The sequence below is a fragment of the Callospermophilus lateralis genome, chromosome 7 (genome assembly GCF_048772815.1).
Source record: "Callospermophilus lateralis isolate mCalLat2 chromosome 7, mCalLat2.hap1, whole genome shotgun sequence".
NCBI lineage: Eukaryota > Metazoa > Chordata > Mammalia > Rodentia > Sciuridae > Callospermophilus > Callospermophilus lateralis.
Window position 1 is genome coordinate 107296207 of NC_135311.1, and position 18829 is coordinate 107315035.

General features: G+C 32.7%; 1 protein-coding gene across 3 annotated transcripts in view; it reads left to right on the plus strand.

The window, feature by feature from the left end:
- Positions 1 to 17098, plus strand: part of Spata6 (spermatogenesis associated 6) — a 119624-nt gene extending 102526 nt beyond the window's left edge. For all 3 annotated transcript variants that reach the window (XM_076860446.2, XM_076860447.2, XM_076860448.2), the window contains 2 exons: positions 3136 to 3227; positions 13719 to 17098. In XM_076860446.2, the coding sequence (XP_076716561.1) occupies positions 3136 to 3227; positions 13719 to 13899 (273 nt within the window). In that variant the 3' untranslated portion in view covers positions 13900 to 17098. The remainder of the gene's footprint in view (positions 1 to 3135; positions 3228 to 13718) is intronic.
- The last annotated feature ends 1731 nt before the right edge of the window (positions 17099 to 18829 follow it).

Sequence of the window (18829 nt, forward strand, 5' to 3'; positions counted from 1 at the left end):
TTAGAAGACCATACAAATTTGTTAATGTATTCTTAATACATTAAGAATGCATATATCCCAGGGCTTTGTGTGTGCTCAGGAAAAACCAGACATAACTGAGCTATACACTTTAAAGGACAAATAATTTATGGTCTCTCCCTCCTTCCTGCTCCCTTAACCCCCTTCCTCTACTCCATTTATCTCTCTTCTATTTTCATGGGACTCTTTCTACCCCTTTCTTAAATATTAAAAGCAGCAAGAGAGAAAGGACTCATCACCTATCCCTCTTCCTGAATAAGTTTTAAAACTCTTCAGGAACTATGGAGTCCAGAAGGCACTGGGGTGACAAAGTGCTCAAAGAAAATAACCATCAACCATAAATATCCAGCCAAACTATCTTTCAGAAATGTAAGTGATACTGACATTCTCAGGCAGACAAAGCAGAAATGCCATCACTTACAGATGTGCATTATAAGGAAATACCAAAGGAGTCCTAGAGGCTGTGGGCTCTAGAGAGTAATTCAAATTTACATGAAGAAATAAAGAGCAATAGATTAGATAACTAAATAGGTAAATATAAAAGAAAGCATAATTGTAAATTTTTTGCCAGTAGATGATGCTTATTTTGCCTTCTTGATTTAAAATATGACCTCATGAAACAGTAATTTAACATCTATGTAAGTGAGCAAGTTTTAGATAAATATTTGATTTGTATAAAAATAACAAAATACAAAAACAAGGAGGGGTTGTGAGAAAAGTCTTCAAATCCTTTGGAAATTTAATTAATATTAATGTAAACTACCATGGAACCTACTAAGAAAATGCACGAAAATATAATTATTAGGGAATTAAACGTGTACCCTGGAAAATATAACACAAAAGAAGGTAGTAATTAAAAGATTGAGAAACAAAAAAAGACAGAAAACAACAAATGGCATATGTAACTCTTGCCTCATAAGTAACTATATGAAATTTAAATGAACTAACCACTCCAGAGGCAGAGATTGGGATGCTAAGTAAAAAAGAAAAACTTGATCAAACTATATTCTGACTATAAAACACACTTTAGATACACTGTCACAAACAAGCTGAATGTAAAAAGATAAACACTATTTAAACAGCATAAACTAGCTAAAATGACTATACTACTATCAGACAAAATAGACTTTAAAAGTAATTTCTGTTACAATGAAGAAAAAAATGTAAAATGATAAAAAGGTCAAAGCATCAGGAACATATGACCATTACAAATATATATATATCCCTAAAAAGGAGCCCTGAAATAGAAGGAAAAAAAACCGAAGGGAGAAATAAATGCCACATAAAATTTGGAGACTTCAGTACCTGTATTCAACAATGGATAAAACAATCAGCAGATCAACAAGGAAATATTTGATTTCCCAGATATGCCACATCATACTAGTTAAAATTTCCAGATTTCAACAAATATTCTAATATATGTAAAGGGAGAAATTGGGACCAATACACAATTAATAGCTTGTAAGATGTGATATGTGATTGCCACAATAAAAAAAAAGTTTATGCCAAGTACTCACAACAGACCTACATATGTGTATTTTAAATGATACACACATTTTAGAAATTATATGTGTGCATGTATATGTGAGTATCACATCTACACAGGCACATACACACACATATCTTATATAAGGTGTTAAAACTTGAAGAGAAAAGCCATGAGAGTAATGTCTTTTGTTTCCTGAAGCAGAATTCCACTACATGATAACCTTGATCTAGATCTAAAGGGACACCTCTGCTCTCCATGAGTTTTTACTGATTGTGTTCTTATTCTTAAGATAGCCATTCCTTTTATTTGTTTCCTTTGTCATGTCTCTTATGCTTATTAGAGTCCTTTATGTTTTCTAGCTGTTAAAGAAAAAATGCTCAAATCCTTTGGTTTACCAGACTGGATGAAAATACACAACATCTGCTTTTTTTTTTTTCCAATACTTTTTTTTAATGTAATTTTTAAAATTTCTATATGACAGTAGAATGCCTTATAATTCTTATTACATGTATAGAGTACAATTTTTCATATCTCTGGTTGTATACATAGTATATTCACATCAATTCATATCTTCATACATGTACTTTGAAAATGTACTTCATACATTTTCTTTGAAAATCATTGCATTCCACCATCATTCATTACCCTTTACCCCCTCCCTTCCCCACCAATCCCTCTGCTCTATCTAGAATTTGTCTATTCCTCCTATGCTCCAAGATCTAAAGGAACATTTGAAAATAAAAGGATAAATATATACCATTTGAGTACTAACTAAAAGATATTTTGACTATATTAAGAATAGACCAAATGTTATGTTTATGTTTTCCATATTCACATAATGAATGTTAATGGGTGTGGAAAACAGCAATAGAAATAAATGAAATTACTTCATAATGATAAAAATTAGAAGCTATAACAATCTAAATTTTTATGTATGTTTTCTGGGATTTTTAAGCTTCCCCTGTTATTTATTGCTCGCATTTTTATAGTAAATAATGTTTTTGCAGTTTCATGACATCAACAAAATTTTTAAATAATTTTTCATCATAATCTGTGTTCAGTTCTTTTCTTACATATGTGAATGGACTCCTTCTTAATATAAATATTTATTTGTGCTTACTAGTTGCTCTTGTTATCAGTTCTCTTTCTGTTCTTGATTGACTAAAGAGCCAAGGGTATTGGCTAAGTAGTTGATACAGATAACTTGATATTAGATTATATAAAATTATCATAGGTACTTTCAAAGCAGTCTCTCAGGATTCTGTTTCTTATGCCCTTAACTTAGAAGAATAGACTGCCTGTACAAGGAGGGGAAGACATATATATTCATTCCAATTAACTTGCCTTTCATTTTTGCCATTACTGATTTCTAATTGCATTTTGGCTTATGATTAACAATTATAAGTCATTTTCTTTGAAAGTCACAGGTACATGCTTACATCTATGTTTTCTCAAAACACTTATGCCTCAGAAGGCAAGTACAATCATTTTGGAGTTCACATAACAACAGATAAAATCATACTTTTTTATTTTCCATAATGGAGAAGAAGAGCCTTTTCCAAAGAAACATAAGCATTATATTACAAGCAATGAGAAATGAATTGATGAAAATTTTTTTAATTTTTTAGGATGAGAGAGACCCAGAGAAAGACGAAGAGCTGGAGCTGAAAAGAGGGCTGTTATACAGAGACTCTGCCTATGACAGTGACCCTGAATATAGGTATGGGCTTAGTTAATGCTGTGTATAAAGATCTTTCTTATAATTGACGTAAAAATAGCCTGTTTTTCTCATCTGCTGAATTTTTAAAAATTTTTTATTCAAAAGGGTAATTTTAAAAAATTTTTTACTATGTAAATTCCTATCACAATATTTTAATATGTATACATTACTGAAGGGTTTTTTTTGTTTGTTTGTTTTGTTTTGTTGGTACTGGAGATTGAACTCAGGGGCACTCAACCTCTGAGCCACATCTCCAGCCCTATTTTGTATTTTATTTTATTTAGAGACAGGGTGTCACTGAGTTCTTAGTGCCTTGCCATTGTTGAAGCTAGCTTTGAACTCATGATCCTCCTGCCTCAGCCTCCTGAGCCTCTGGGATTACAGGTGTTCACCATGGCACCTGGCTGAAGTTTTTTAAATAAAATATATATAGCTAGTTTATGGTGATAATTTTTATCCTATACTTAATATTTATTTGACTGCACTGAAGTTCACATATTTCATAATTTATTCTAACCTAAAAAAGGTTTTGTAATTTTAGAACATTACTAAATCTTTTTAAATAAATAAGAAAAATATCTGTTCTCTTAGATTAAAATTTCAAGAATGTTATCAATAATATTTTTGCAAAGTTGTACTAGCATATTCCATGAGAACTTTCAAAAAAGTTGTCAATTGGCATGAAATATTGTAATAAAATCTGTAAATTAGGTGTGACAGTACATGCTTGTAATCTCAGTAACTCAGGAGGCTGAGGCAGGAGGTTCACAAGTTTGAGGCCAGCCTCAACAACTTAGTGATACCCTGTTTCAAAATAAAAAATAAAAAAAGGTCTGGAGATGTAGCTCAGTGGTTAAGCATCCCTGCATTCAATCCCCAGTACCAAAATTAAAGCAAAACCAAACAAAAACTGTAAATTGTGGTTGTATGCTGTCAAAGCATCATACCACTGATTACTATAGGGCTTTTACCTTCATAAGATTCCTCAAGAACAAATTTAAGAGCTCCAAATAGTGGAGTGGGATTTTGTAACCAAATGGCTGATTTTTACCATCAGTAAATGAGGCTAGAACATCTATGAACATCTCCTTTTGCTCCTTACACCAGCATGAGTGTGACAACATTGCCAATAGTTTTACTGCCTCCCAAGCAAGAGGCAACCTGGGCCTCCCATCAAGGTATGTTTTATGTTATGGATGAATTGAAGGAGGGGGAGCTATCCAAAGAGGAAAACTAAGGTTAAGAGAGCATATATCGTAAAAGAGGTTAGGTTAAGAGAGCACATATCTTAAAAAAGGTTATCTTAAATTCTTTTTTCTTTTAGCTTTATTCCCTAGACTGTTGTATGAATTACCTTCCCAATGTGGGGTGCTTAATCCATATAATTAATTATAATTTGGGTAAGGGGTGAGACTAGAAATGATACCGAAAAGGGTCTGATTTTCAAACTTTTGGATACTTACTAATTGCTTGAGTTGTTTCTTAAAAATACTGATTTCTACCTCCTACCCTGTAGATTCTAGTTTCTGCATATACATGAGATTTAAATGTATACATTTTAAGAAATACCATAGATGATTCCAATACCATATTTTAAAAAGCAATGCTCTTGATTTAAAATTTGCCATAAAAGTCAATATTGATTCTTTTTCTAGTTTATCAATCAATGTTAATGACTAAGATTTTTAAATTTCCCAGGCGCCTCATATGAGAGAGTGAAGCAGAATATCAGAAAAGTTCTGCTTGTACATTTTTGAGATCACTTTATAATCCTTGCCACCTCTCTCATGCAGTAGGAGGGAGTAGTCAGACCTTTAAAATCTTTCCAGAGTGCTTTTCTTTCATATTAGTGATCAAAATATTATTTGAGTTTTATTCCCAAGTCATATTGTATTCTAGGCCAAGAATCTACTCTCACTTGATTTTCTCATATTAAAGATGAGAGAACCTACATTAATTATCCCATTGTTGAGGTTTCCAACAGCAAAAGTAAAGAGGGCATTTGGGTCTCAGCTTTTTAATCAGCCTTTTGCCTGTGCCCATTGACAGTGGTTAAGAGGAGGTCTGTATGGACCTCTGGAATGAAGTGAGGAGCACAGCATATTCCTTCCCCCAAAAGAAACAAAATAAAACTGACCAGAATTATCAAGAAAAATTTTAAAACTTGGGAATTGACCAAAGACATGTAACAGATTGAGAAACATTTGTCTAGAAAATCTACCGAACCATGGGAGTGTGGCATTTTAACTTAGAGATTTCATCCTCCCCCCACAGCCACTGGCTCCCTAGCTCTGTGGCACAGAAGCACTAATAAAGCAGTCAAGTTAAAAGACCAGGAAGTTCATATGGAGCCAAGTGCTGGGGCATGCAGAAGCAGCAATGATCCTACTGGCAGTCAGGGAAGGCCTAGAGTCTTAATGCTTAGGACAAACAATAAAGATTCAGGAACCAAAGTGGGCCTTGATAAAGTTCTGCTTATTTCTGGTTGTTTGGAAGGTTATATGTATGAATAAACCTGTTATGATTGTAAGGGACTAGGAAGGGGCCTGGCAAGCCAATAATTCACAACTGAGTGTGAAGCCTGAGAGAGGCAGTAAATAAAATCCAGAACAAGCTGATAAACTGAATATATTCTCCAAGCCACTGACAAAAGATGGAAGCCTTATAGGTTTACAGGCTCTGACCCATTGTTTCCTGGTCACTAAGCCATGCTAACCCAGGTGTAGTCCCTAAGAAGCCAGACTCGCCGCCTATAATCTAAGCAGTTTGGGAAGTTGAGGCAGGAGGATCATGAGTTCAAAGCCAGCCTCAGCAACGGTGAGGTGCTAAACAACTCAGTGAGATCTTGTCTCTAAATAAAAATACAAAATAGGGCTGGGGTTGTGGCTCAGTGGTTGAGTGACCCGGAGTTCAATCCCTGGTATCTGCCGCCCCCCACCAAAAAAAAAAAAAAAACAAATAGAAACAAATTTTTTTAAAGTAGCAAAGGACACCAGCAACTGTACAGGGAGAGAGAAATAAGAATACAGAGTATCAGTCCAAGCAAATCTTTAAACAAGCAAAATAAAAGGTAATAATCTTGACAGGGAAGTCAGAATCCAGAGTTGCTACAAATATAGTGGCACACGCCTCTAATCCCAGCAGCTCAGAAGGCTGAGACAGGAGGGTTCCAAGTTCAAAGTCAGCCTTAGCAGCAGTGAAGTGCTAAGCAACTCAGTGAGACCCTGTCTCTAAATAATATACAAAATGGGGATGTAGCTCAATGGTTGTGTGCCCCTGAGTTCCATCCCCAATACCACCCCCCACCAAAAATGTCATTTTCAACAAAAATTTTGAGACATTTAAGAAACATGAAAGTATGACCCATATTATATGAACAATGAATTCTTAGAATCTGTATCTGAGGAGTCATCAATGTTGAATTCAGTAGATCAAGGCAACTGAATTCAAAGAGCTTAGAGGAAACCATGTTTAAAGAATTAAAAGTAGGGCTTGGGATGTGGCTAAAGCAATAGCGCGCTCGCCTGGCATGCGTGCGGCCCGGGTTCAATCCTCAGCACCACATACAAACAAAGATGTTGTGTCCGCCAAAAACTAAAAAAAAAAAAAAAAAAAAAAAAAAAAAATTAAAATTCTCTCTCTCTTAAAAAAAAAGAATTAAAAGTATAATGAAAACAATTTATTACATTGATCATATTAATTAAAAGAAATTATTTCTTTTGTTTTTTTTCTCACGATTTAACATTATCTTATACTCTAGATGTATATTATGGTCATCATCCACAAAGTATAGAGCATTTGTTATTTCATCTTCCAAGCATTGGATATTTATTATAATTGCCCCATGTCTGCCATCACCTTTGTGCATGAAACTCATTATAGAAAGACAGTTTTCTCTAAGAATCAATAAATGACTCCTTACTTTTAATTCTGTGGGTTCTAGGTGGCTTGCAGAAGGAAGGAATCTACTACCTTTTGGGGCTTGCTTCTCAATTTTGAGTTTTATTTTCTAGAAAATTTTTAGTCATTTGCTATGATAGCCTGCCAAGTCCCAGTTCCCTAGGATGCTCTTTTTTCTTTTCTTTTTAGTACATTCTACATATACTTCATATTTCCTCAGTTTTCAGAATATTTAAAGTTCTCTACATTGTTATGCATTCTTTGAGCATTAGCCCTAACTTTGAAGACAAAGGTTGAGGGGTAGTGTTTTATATAGATAGGAGTTGGCCACAAAGGAGAGAGAAATAATAATAATAGAATAGAATATGACTGTTTAGCAGTGTTGTTCATAAAATTTGCTATTGATAACAACTGCTTTCTATTTAGATGTGCATATTTTCCAGGATACTGATAGTAGGAATATGCTCAATATAATATTTTAATTATAAAATTATAACAGAAACTCAACCTAAATAATTTAAATTTGGGCTTTATGCTTTTAAACAACACAGGATTGATTATAAATTTCATTACTTCTACATTGATCACTGTATGATCAATTTTATGACTCTACCAAAATGTCATAAATAAATAGCCAGAAAGCTATTATTAGTAAAATTCACAATGGAAAGTTGACTTTCATTTTAAGTGAGAAAATGTTGCTTAATTCTAATTTAAATTCATTAGACTTTGTATTTTCAAATCAAATATCATAAAGTCCTTTTTAAAAGTTCTTTTTATTAAATATTTAAGGTTTAGTTTTTCTTTTTCTTTTAAAAAATATTTTGTCTAGAAAAATATATTGATATTTATAAATTTTTTTTCAAAGTGTTATAAAAATTGTAGCTCAGAGTCTAGAAAAGTTTCTTATGATTAGAATAAACAAGTATTCATCTTTAAAAAATATATAGCCACTGTAATTAGAAAAATGTACTTAATGCCTGTACCAAAAAAGTATGAAAACATGTTCAGTTAATTAGTAGCCCCTTCAAAGAACATGAGTAGACAACAGATGGTTCTGAGACTACCCATTCTTACTATACAAATTTAATTTTTAAAATAGGGCATGAGAAAATAATAAAATTTTCATTAAGGATTATGATTTTTATGATTTTTCATAAACAGAGCAAGTACTTATGGTCTTGTCTAAATGTTATTAGATGGGGGACTGCTGACTAGATGATGACATGGGGGAAATGGTAAGCAGCAGTCCAAGGCAGCTTTGGAGCCACGATTAAGTTTTCCATGATATTATTTGCCAAACCTGGAATTATTATATCTTAATATGGCTACTTTTAAGGAATTAAAAAATAAGTTCATTATTTTATTTAACGGGGTTAGGACATGAGAATACTCTGAAGTATTCTGGCTGTGCTCCACATGAGGTCAGTTTTATGGCTAGTTCTTTTCCCTTGAAGGTATGGGAGGGAGTTCAGAAAAGAAGAAGGAAAACAAATGGAATATTCCCTGTGAACTTGATAACAATACTGAGTTTAAACTACATTAGTAAAACCAAAGGGATGAATTAAAATATTAAGTGTTTAATGACCATGTGTCCTCTTAGATGCATAGAAAAAATATTTGAAATTGAAGAAATTTTAGAGTAATATTAATTCAATTTTATTTATAGTAGAAATTCTTTTTATATCTTGTCATTATAGGCTCCTCATTCCTCTAGGATTAAATTCTCTTTTTGATTCTTGACAATTTTGATTTCTTCTTACTTCTATAGCTATACTTGGTAATTCATTGTATGTCTTGATTCTGTTACAGTGTGTGATCCCTGAAATAATCTGTGTCGTCTTGTCTATCTAGTGAATGCTTTGTCATTCTTTAGTTGTTCTCTCATCTGAGGTGCTTCTATAACCTTAGGCATTTTCTCTTTTTTTGGTGTGTGTGTGTATGTGCCATGTGTATTTCATTTATATATATATATATATAAAACACATTTATATATATATAAAAAACACATTTATATATATATATATAAAAAACACATTTATATATATTATATATAAAACACATTTATATATATATAACACATTTATATATATATAACACATTTATATATATATAATACACACACATATATCATACACATGAACATAATTTCTATTTGAAGTTATTTATTTTATTTTTTTCAAATTTCAAATTTAAATTATGTATATGTAATATTACAAATTGAAATTGTGTACATATGTCAATAATTTGGGATTTGAAACTGCTCAGTTCCCATATTTCCCTGATCTTTGTTCTTTTTTGTCCTTTTTCTTAATAGAATAATTGTCATAATTTAATTGCATAACCATCATAATTTAACTGAGGTTTTTTCTGTTGAAGTAGCAATCACAAGTTACTGAAAAACTTACTGTCTTTAACCAAATGATAATATTGTCCCTGCTTTGTAGATAATTATTTTATAGAATATAGTCCTGATGCAGTATTTTGTAGGAATTTGTAGTAGGAACTTCCCTAAATGCTTTTCATAAATGAGTACTGGAGATCTTCTTGGTAAAATAGAGATGTGTAGTCAGCCTATGCTATAATAATGTTACTTATACATTTTAAACTTAATACACCCAGTAATAATATCAAAATTGATTCAACATGTTTAGAATTCATTAGAGAGACAATGCTTCCAAGTCTGGAAGTAAATATTATGCTTACAGTTCTTACTGTCCTTGTTTACATCAAGCCATAGACTTACATATTAGGACCCTCTCTGCATTTTTAACATCATTTTGCAATTCAGACTTTCAGGTTGAATCACTTCATGTTTTCTCCAGAAAGCCACAGTACTGCTTACAAAATTGCAAAATTTTGAAATTTTAAGTAAAAATAAACTTCCTGCCAAATTTTTCCAGATCAAGGAACATTAGAATTATCTATTCTGTCCACTTTAGCTCTTCTTCACAGAACTTTTTCAGAATCACAGTTGGTCCTAAAGGACTTTATGAATTTTATTTCTTCATTACAAGCCACTAAGATAATATTTTAAAGCAACTTTGAGACATTTATTGTCTAATGCAACCAAAGCAGTAGTAAATCTGTGTCTGATCACAATATAGTACTTTATGAAATGTGTTAAGAGCTCGATTTTCAAACTGGGAAGAACCCATACCATGATTTTAAAAGTTGGTAGTCTTTATATTATCTTTCAGAGAGTTGGGCAGTGGTATATACGAAAAATTCGAAATTCAGTTGATTAGGTTTATTAGGTTATAATTAGCCTGGAAACTTAAAACAACAACAGCAAACAAGTAAACCAACCATAGTTTGGAGAAGTACATTATTATTGGTGATTGTGAACAACAGACAGCAAGACAGGAATGAATCTGCCTTTTGTGAAATAGTAATTAACGACTTACAGAAGATAAACACAAACAGAAAACAAATAAATAAACAAAACAACACATGAGACTCCTAAGGATGAGAGACAGAGCCTTTCTAGAAATTAGGCTGGCCAATATATTTGCAGAGGTATGAGGTACATACAGATATATCTCATAATGTGTGTGTGTGTGATTCTCTTATACCGTAAATCAAATTATTAAAGTGTTTTAAGTGACAACAGCAATTAGACCTGGAGAGAAATTGTATGAAAGAAATTATGTTCAATTGTCTAGATTGTTTTTTGTGCACAGCTAATGAAAAACATATGCTGCTTATCTCAAAACATTAGCATTGAGACATGGCTAAGGTCTTTGGAAATTTTATAGACTATTGATATTATTCGAAACTGAATGTATATGTATTATTATAACATGTTTTAAAATACTTTTAATAATCTAGAGATGCTCTCATTTTCAAAATTATCCAGTGTGAAAGAAGTGATACCAAATGTAAAGAAAACTCACTAGGATCTAGTAAATAGTAGAAAATGTATGGAAGAATTCCATTCTAGCAAAGTATCGAAGTAAAGAGACCTATTGTCATGGTATATGAAAGTAAAATTTTTCAGACTTTTTATTGTGAAATATCAACAATAGCAGAGGAATATTCTTAAGTTTCATGTATTAACAATAAAATGGATACTCACAATCTAGCTTAAGAAGTAGAAAATAACTCATAATTTTGAAGCCATATGTTCCTCAAAAGTTTTGTCTTTTTCCACAGATATAAATGCTACTAAGAATTTTCTGTTAATCTTGCTCTTATTCTTTTTTATTGATTTTTTAAAAAAATTAATGACAGTGGAATGCATTACAATTCTTATTACACATATATACAGTAAAACTTTTCATATCTCTGGTTGTATATAAAGTATGTTGACACCAATTCATGTCTTCATACATGTACTTTGGATAATGATGTCCATCACATTTCACCAACATTTCTAACCCCATGCCCCCTCCCTTTCCCTCTCACCCCTGGCCCTATCTAGAATTCATCTATTCCTCCCATGCTCCCCCTCCCTACCCCACTATGAGTCAGCCTCCTTATATCAGAGAAAACATTCAGCATTTGTTTTTTGGGGGGGGATTGGCTAAATTCACTTAGCATTATCTTCCTCAACACCATCCATTTACCTGAAAATGCCATGATTTTATTTTCTTTTATTGCTGAGTAAAATTCCATTGTGTATATATATGCCACATTTTTTTATCCATTCATCTACTGAAGGGCATCTAGGTTGGCTCCACAGTTTAACTATTGTGAATTGTGCTGTTATAAACATTGATGTGGCTGTGTCATATTCTTCTTTAGAGTTATTCCATACATGTATCCCATCCAAAAGTGTTAACGTATTTAATTGTCCTTGTTTCCAACTTTACATAAGTGTGATTATAACTATGTGTAGTATTCACAGCTTGCTTTTTTCCTACTTGTTTTTCATTTTCACACACAATTATTCATGCAGCTGTATCCTTTGCTATTGTATAGGACAATATCTGTGTTGTGTATGTGCCATTGCATAGGACACAAATCACATTTTTATTTATCTGTTCTAATGTAGATACTTAGGTTGTTCCCAACATTGTTATTATGAATATGTTTATACATACATACTGTTACTCATGTGTAAAGACTTTTCTGGGTATCTAGGAATAGAATTAATGGGTTAAAGTTGCATAATCCCTCTGGGTCATGCCAAACTTTACATAAAGTTAATGTGTAAGTATTTACATTATTCTACATCTTCAATTGACAGTGTCAGGGTTTAAGGGTGTTCATGTGGAAGTTCCATATCTTTTTATGTCATCATTTTTATTATGTACAATGAAGACTGACATCAAGCCAAATAAATTCTCTTTACAGATAAAGAGCTCCAAGAATTCCTATTTTGCCACAGACAATGGCTATAATATTACAGAACTGATAAGTCAGGGGAAGAAATTGGTTGCATGAAGTAAGATCTAAGTATATGAAGAAAGTGACACATTTAATGGTCAAAAAATACAGTTTCATATGACACAAATGTCATAATCTCTAAGAGACTTAAGTGGTCTAATCTATAATAAGTATTTCACTTATTGAAGTAGGTTGATTTTATTTATTTAAAAAAATTCAGATTCTCTGAAGAAATTGATGTTTTATCTATAGCAAATTATGTTAAAGCCAGAAATTAATGTTCATGACAATAGAATTTTAACTTCAATATCTTCAACAAATATTATCAAAAAATATTACCAACCCATCAAAGAATATTACACCTAACCTAGTCCTGATCTATTTCATTAGTTACATATCTGTTCTTTTAGTTTTTTTCCAGATGCTTAAAACTGTAGTAGATCCTGTTACTTCAAAGTCAGACTCTTCTGTGTTATTTTTATGTTTCATAAGTGTTTCATCTTCAGTCTATGTTTCTCCATTTTCCTGAGGGCAATAGCAGTGTGACGTAGTAGAAAAGCTCTGGAGTCACAGACCTGTCTCCTTTCTCATCTGTCACTTTCTAGCTGAGTGCTCTTAGGCAAATCATTTAACCTCACTTAGTTTTAATTTCTAACTCTATCCACTTGTGAGTGTTGTGATATTTATTGATAAATTTATAGAAAGTATCTAATTCAATGCCTCATTATTCAATAACTTTGTGCTCGAGGTAAGTGCTATACAATGAACTTTATATACATATATAAAGAATAATATATATATGTATATGTATATATATATATCATTTTTAATTTTTAAACAATTGTAAAAATATAGCTGAGAAAACTGAGACTCTAGACAGTTAAATAAATTTCCCAAGGTCCCACAGTTCCAGACTGACTTTAAAAGGCTATTCGCATACTGGTCATACCAGACCATCTGTGTGCTGCTTTTACCAAGCTGTACCTGTTTTCTGAATTCCTTTTTAACTCTTAACATGAAATTTTCATTTATTGTTTTGTAACTTTTTCACACAAATAGTTCTGTTTCCCCTTTTAGAGAGTCAGTATCTGATGCAGAGCCTTTAGCGTATTTTATTTTTCAGTCTCCCTCCCTACCCCTGCCAAGTATCACACTCCTATAAAAAAAAGTGTTAGGTTTAAATAGTACTACCTCTAATTTACTTTTACCATTGTTTTAAACCTTTTGGTTTCACCATTGTTTATATCCTTGTTTTTATAGCTCATATCAGCGGCCACATGGCTCTCTCCATTTGGATGATGGTGAATACTGGTCCAGGGCAGCCTCTTACAATAAGGGAAAATCCCACCGACCCGTCTTTGAGAACAGCATGGACAAGATGTACAGGAACTTATACAAAAAGGCCTGTAGTTCTGTTTCTCATACACAGGAAAGCTTCTGAGACCATCCATGATAAACTGTGTGAATGTCCGTGTCAACCTCTCAATGAAATCGTTTGATGTGATCAATATCTGTATTCATTTTTTTTAAAAACAGGTGGTTCATTGAGTAAAATAGTTAACACTGAATCAAGTTTATTACTTCAAATGGTGCACTTTCATAAACAAGCCTTTTTTATTGCAGGAGATTGTGCTGTTTCAGATGTCAGAGCTATGCCACACAATCACAACTTCAATCTCTGAGAGCATGCTTCTCACATATATCTCACATCACCATCTACAAATTGAACAGTTTCTCTCTAGAAATGTTCTTCTGCCCTAATCACCTTGTATTTTTCTTTTATTTTTAATTAATATTAACTTAGAAATGAACAGAAAGATATATAAAATGAATTTCCCAAGAGTTTAAATCCTGTTTTAACTGATAGTTTCTACTTTTCTTCTAGGTATATTTCTTAGCTCATAAGAAATAGCTTTTTTAAAATTCATTTTTTATTTGTTCTTTTTAGTTATACTTGATAGTAGAAAGCTTATATAATCATTTACTTCTTCTTTTCTTTAGTTCTTCTTTAGAAGAACTACTTTATAAGATACCTAAAATGTGTAAGAGTTAGACGTAGCAGCGGCCATGTATAAACCATTTACTAATTTTTAAGATAGAATGCTTTACACAATTTTCTTCAAGGGCCATGCCTTTTGATGCAAGTATAATCAGAAAATAGCCTATATTATCAAGTATGTAGAAACTCAGTAAAAATAAGGGACTTATAATTTAAACTCTTTGGCATTTTGAAGCAGCCTCACTTTAATGGACACTTGGAACCATAGGGGAATAAAATAATATGGCAGAGTGTTTTTAGTAGGCACTCAAAATTGTATTGGTTGAATAATAAAATGAGCTCCTTGTTTCCCATTCAACACATAACCTATGAATCCAGTGACACTTTGAAGATATGAAACAAAAGTCAGTTGCCAAATTCACCAGAGTGTGAAAAATAAGTAAAATTTATTTACAAGCTTGAAGAGTTGACTACAAGATATTTTCTCATTGACTGTATCATTGGTTAAGTCCACAGTTGTGATTTAAAGAGAAAAAGAAACGACTTGCAGTCTACTGAAATTAAAATTAAAATGGGAAATTGGATAACTTTGTGTTAGGAAACAATATACATTTGTTATCTAATAATAGAACTTTTAACTTCAGGTTAAGAATGTTTTAGTATAGCAATCTGTGATATATAGAAAAGGGCATGGCAATATGAGCTGGAGTCCTAGGCTTTCTCCCATCTCTGCCATTTTCTGGTTGAATCTCTTTAATTCTCTAGTCCTTAGTTTCCTCAGCTGTCAAATAAAGGGAATGGTATGGCTGTTAAACCATGTTCGGTGGACCCAGACCATGGTTCTAAGAGATATTTATAGGAATGTAGATATAATTTTTTATTGGTCATGTAAGTTTTATGAAAGTTGGTTTAACACACACATGTGGATGCATGTGTATGTGTCTTATAGAGTCCTACATAGAATGACAGGAATGAAAAGGGATGCTATTAATGTGTGGGGGCAGCACTTATAAACTGGGGCTGTCAGCCAAGTTAGGTCCTAGGGTCTCCATAATCATACTGAAAACTACCATGTGGGAGACTTTAAAAATTCTGGATAAACCTTTTACAGTATCTAGTAGAAAGTCTGCCCCATAATTGATACTTCTTAAATATTTATTGAATTAACCCAGAATTTCCTAACCTAAATATAGCATATAACAATGTTGTTACAGCCACTACTCCCTGTTTCCCCAACTCCCCATTGCTGCACCCCAAGTGCTATTATCTCTGGTACATGTGGACACCAAATGATGAAATGCTAACACTACACAAATGGAGTTACCCTCTGGCTGTAGGTTAAATAATGTTTTGCACAACAAGCTTTTGAATTTTCGCATTGAATAATGAATGCTCTTTTTAGAATAGCATATCCTCAGTGGAAATTAGTGTTTTTTTCTGGAAGAAGATGAAAAATTCTTCTGTTTTAAAAGTTGCTGTTTAATGAAAATAACAAATTTGTATATCAAAGACAATATTATATACTATCACAGAAAATCTTCTGAATAAGTAACATGAAAATTACTTATTGTACCTATGTCTGCTATTAGCTAAGAGAAGGGCCACAAAAAGTAGAACTCAAAAAAGAAAATTCAGAAACTGATGACTGTTTTCCTATGGATTAAATTTGGCATATCTATGAAGAATGGGAGCATATTCTTAGATTTACAGCATCTTTGCTGCATCTGATTATTTTCCATTTCTTAATGGAAGGATTGGTCTTTGTTGTTCTGTTATTCTCACTTATTGTATTATAGTGTTTTAAAATAGTAAAACCTTTAAGTACTAATATAGTTGTATTTTCCTCATTCATAGAAGCAGAAAGGTGCAATTGTTTATTCCTATCCTTTATTTCCCATAAATGTGATAATAATCATTGGGCTTACTATGAAATATAAGTAAGATTTTTTTCTTTCTTTTATATATCTTCTTCTTTAAATAGAAAGGGAGTTGTAGGAAAGAAAATGTTTAATTTAGCCAAGAAATAATGACATACCATTGGGAGAATCTTCCCTGGTTCTACTACTAGTTATTGTACCCTAAAATCATTTATCCTTCTTGAAACTCAGTTGTGTCACATACAAAGCATTGAAGTGATTAATTTAAAATAATATTTTTAGCAGTCTAACATTTATATAATTGTACAATTGATTAATGTGTATGATCAGGAAGTCATAGGCAGCGTAGTTGGATTTGATTTCAAAGATTAAGCTCCTGATTAAAAACCAGGAGCAAGTAGAGAATCATTGTGTTTACTTGCTAATAATAGCTTTATTAAGATATAATTAGCTCTCAAAGTATATAATTAAGTAGTTTTTGCTATTTTCACAGAATTATGCAAACATAACTACTAGCTAATTACAAAATATCATCCCCCCCAAAAAAAATCCTTTAACAATTACCCTCTCCCCTCAACTCTTGGAAAACACTAATCTGCTTTCTGTCTCTCTTCCTATTATGAACATTTCCTATAAATGGAAGCATATAATATGTGACCTATTGTGTCTACATTCTTTCACTTAGGATGTTTTCAGGGTTCATACAAAATATAACATGTTTCATTATTTAATTCCTTTTTATTATTAGTAAATAATTCATTGTATGAATATATACCATGTTTTGTTTATCTATTCAGTTGATAAGGCATTTGGGTAATTTTCATTTTGGGCTCATTATGAAATGTTGCTATGAATATTATATTCAATTTTTGTGTGGACATATTGTTTCATTTCTTGTGAATACATACCCTAGAAGTTGAATTTCTGTGTCATTTGGACATATGAAAATTCCAAGGTGGCCTACCTTTGAGAGGACCCCAGTAGCCTTTGACTCAGAGCACCTCAAAAGCCTTCTCAACTGCTTTGGATCATCCATGGCTTTTGTTTATGACAGCCTGTGGTTTTTGCCTTCATGGATCCAGGTGCCTGGACTACTACCTACCCCAATAGGAGATGCTTCAGCCAGTGTCACTGTGGACATACTGACACTGGTTTCCAGTACAGTTACTACATACAACTGGCCCTGACCCCATTACCCATACCAATTTTAACTACCTTGTATGCCTGTGACCAGTTCTTGTTACTGAAGGCATGCACTTAGTTAGCCCTGGCTTTGGCTATAGTACATAAAGTACTGCTGGTTTTTATCACTGTATGCTTGCCTTCTTCCAGCCCTCAACAGCATATGTACTTGCTATTGATACACTGCTGGTTTGAACCACTATACATGTTCCAGCTCATAGCCACCTTTCACTGTTCCACTACTGGCTCTAGCTTTTGCAGACATCCTCACATCATCAGCTCTGGCCTTTCCCTATGTGGGTGCACTCATTATTGGCCTCAAAAGCCCCAAGGAACCCCCCAAAACCCCTGTGGATACCACAAAACCCCACAGTATTCACTGCTGAGGACCACACTGTGGTCAGTGTTTTAGACCTCCGCTGCCTGAGCTATCGTGCCACTTCTCCTACCCTCCTGCAGATCTGAAGTTGTGGCATGTCCCTTCATTTGGCTGTACATGTACCACTAGTCCCGGTGCCATGGCATGTTCATGCTCCTCCTGGCAGTATTTTCTTACCAAAGATAGTCTGTTAAATTTGATTTCTCCAAATTGATTACTCCAATGCAAGAGTACAGGGAAACATGATACCATCAAAAGTATACAATACATTTTAATTTATCTTAAACAAATGGAAGAAAGTGAAACATGAATTACCTGACAAAAATTCAAAATAATTATTCTAACGAAGCTCAGTAAGATAACAAAATAACACAGACTATTTAACAAAACCAGGAAAACAAACCATGAACAAAATGTTCAGATGCCCCAAAAAGAGAATATTCTCAAGCTGAAGAATACAATGAACTAAAAAAAATGTAATAGAGAGCTTCAAGATCAGACTTAAACATAAGAAAGAACTATTGAATTAAAAAATAGGTTATTTAGTTGGAGGGAAAAATGAAAAATATATAGTATTAATGGGACAGTGCAAATAACCAATACATGCATTTTAAAAGGTAAAGAAGGAGGAGATATAAAGGGGCAGCAGGCTTTTAAAGAAATAACTGAAACTTTCCAAACCTTGGAAGTAGACATCCAGACTCAAGAGAAATAGAAGACAAGACACCCAGAAGAGTCCAAAATGGTTGAATAAAAAGATGTCTACAATGAAATGCATTACAATTAAACTACCAAAATACAATGGACCTTTATAAAAACTATCAGTGGATTTCTTAACAAACCCAGGAAGCCAGGATTCATGTGATTAAAGCAGTGAAATAACTGAAAAATAGTGTATCTTGAAAAGCTATCCTTTAAAAATGAATGGGTGATA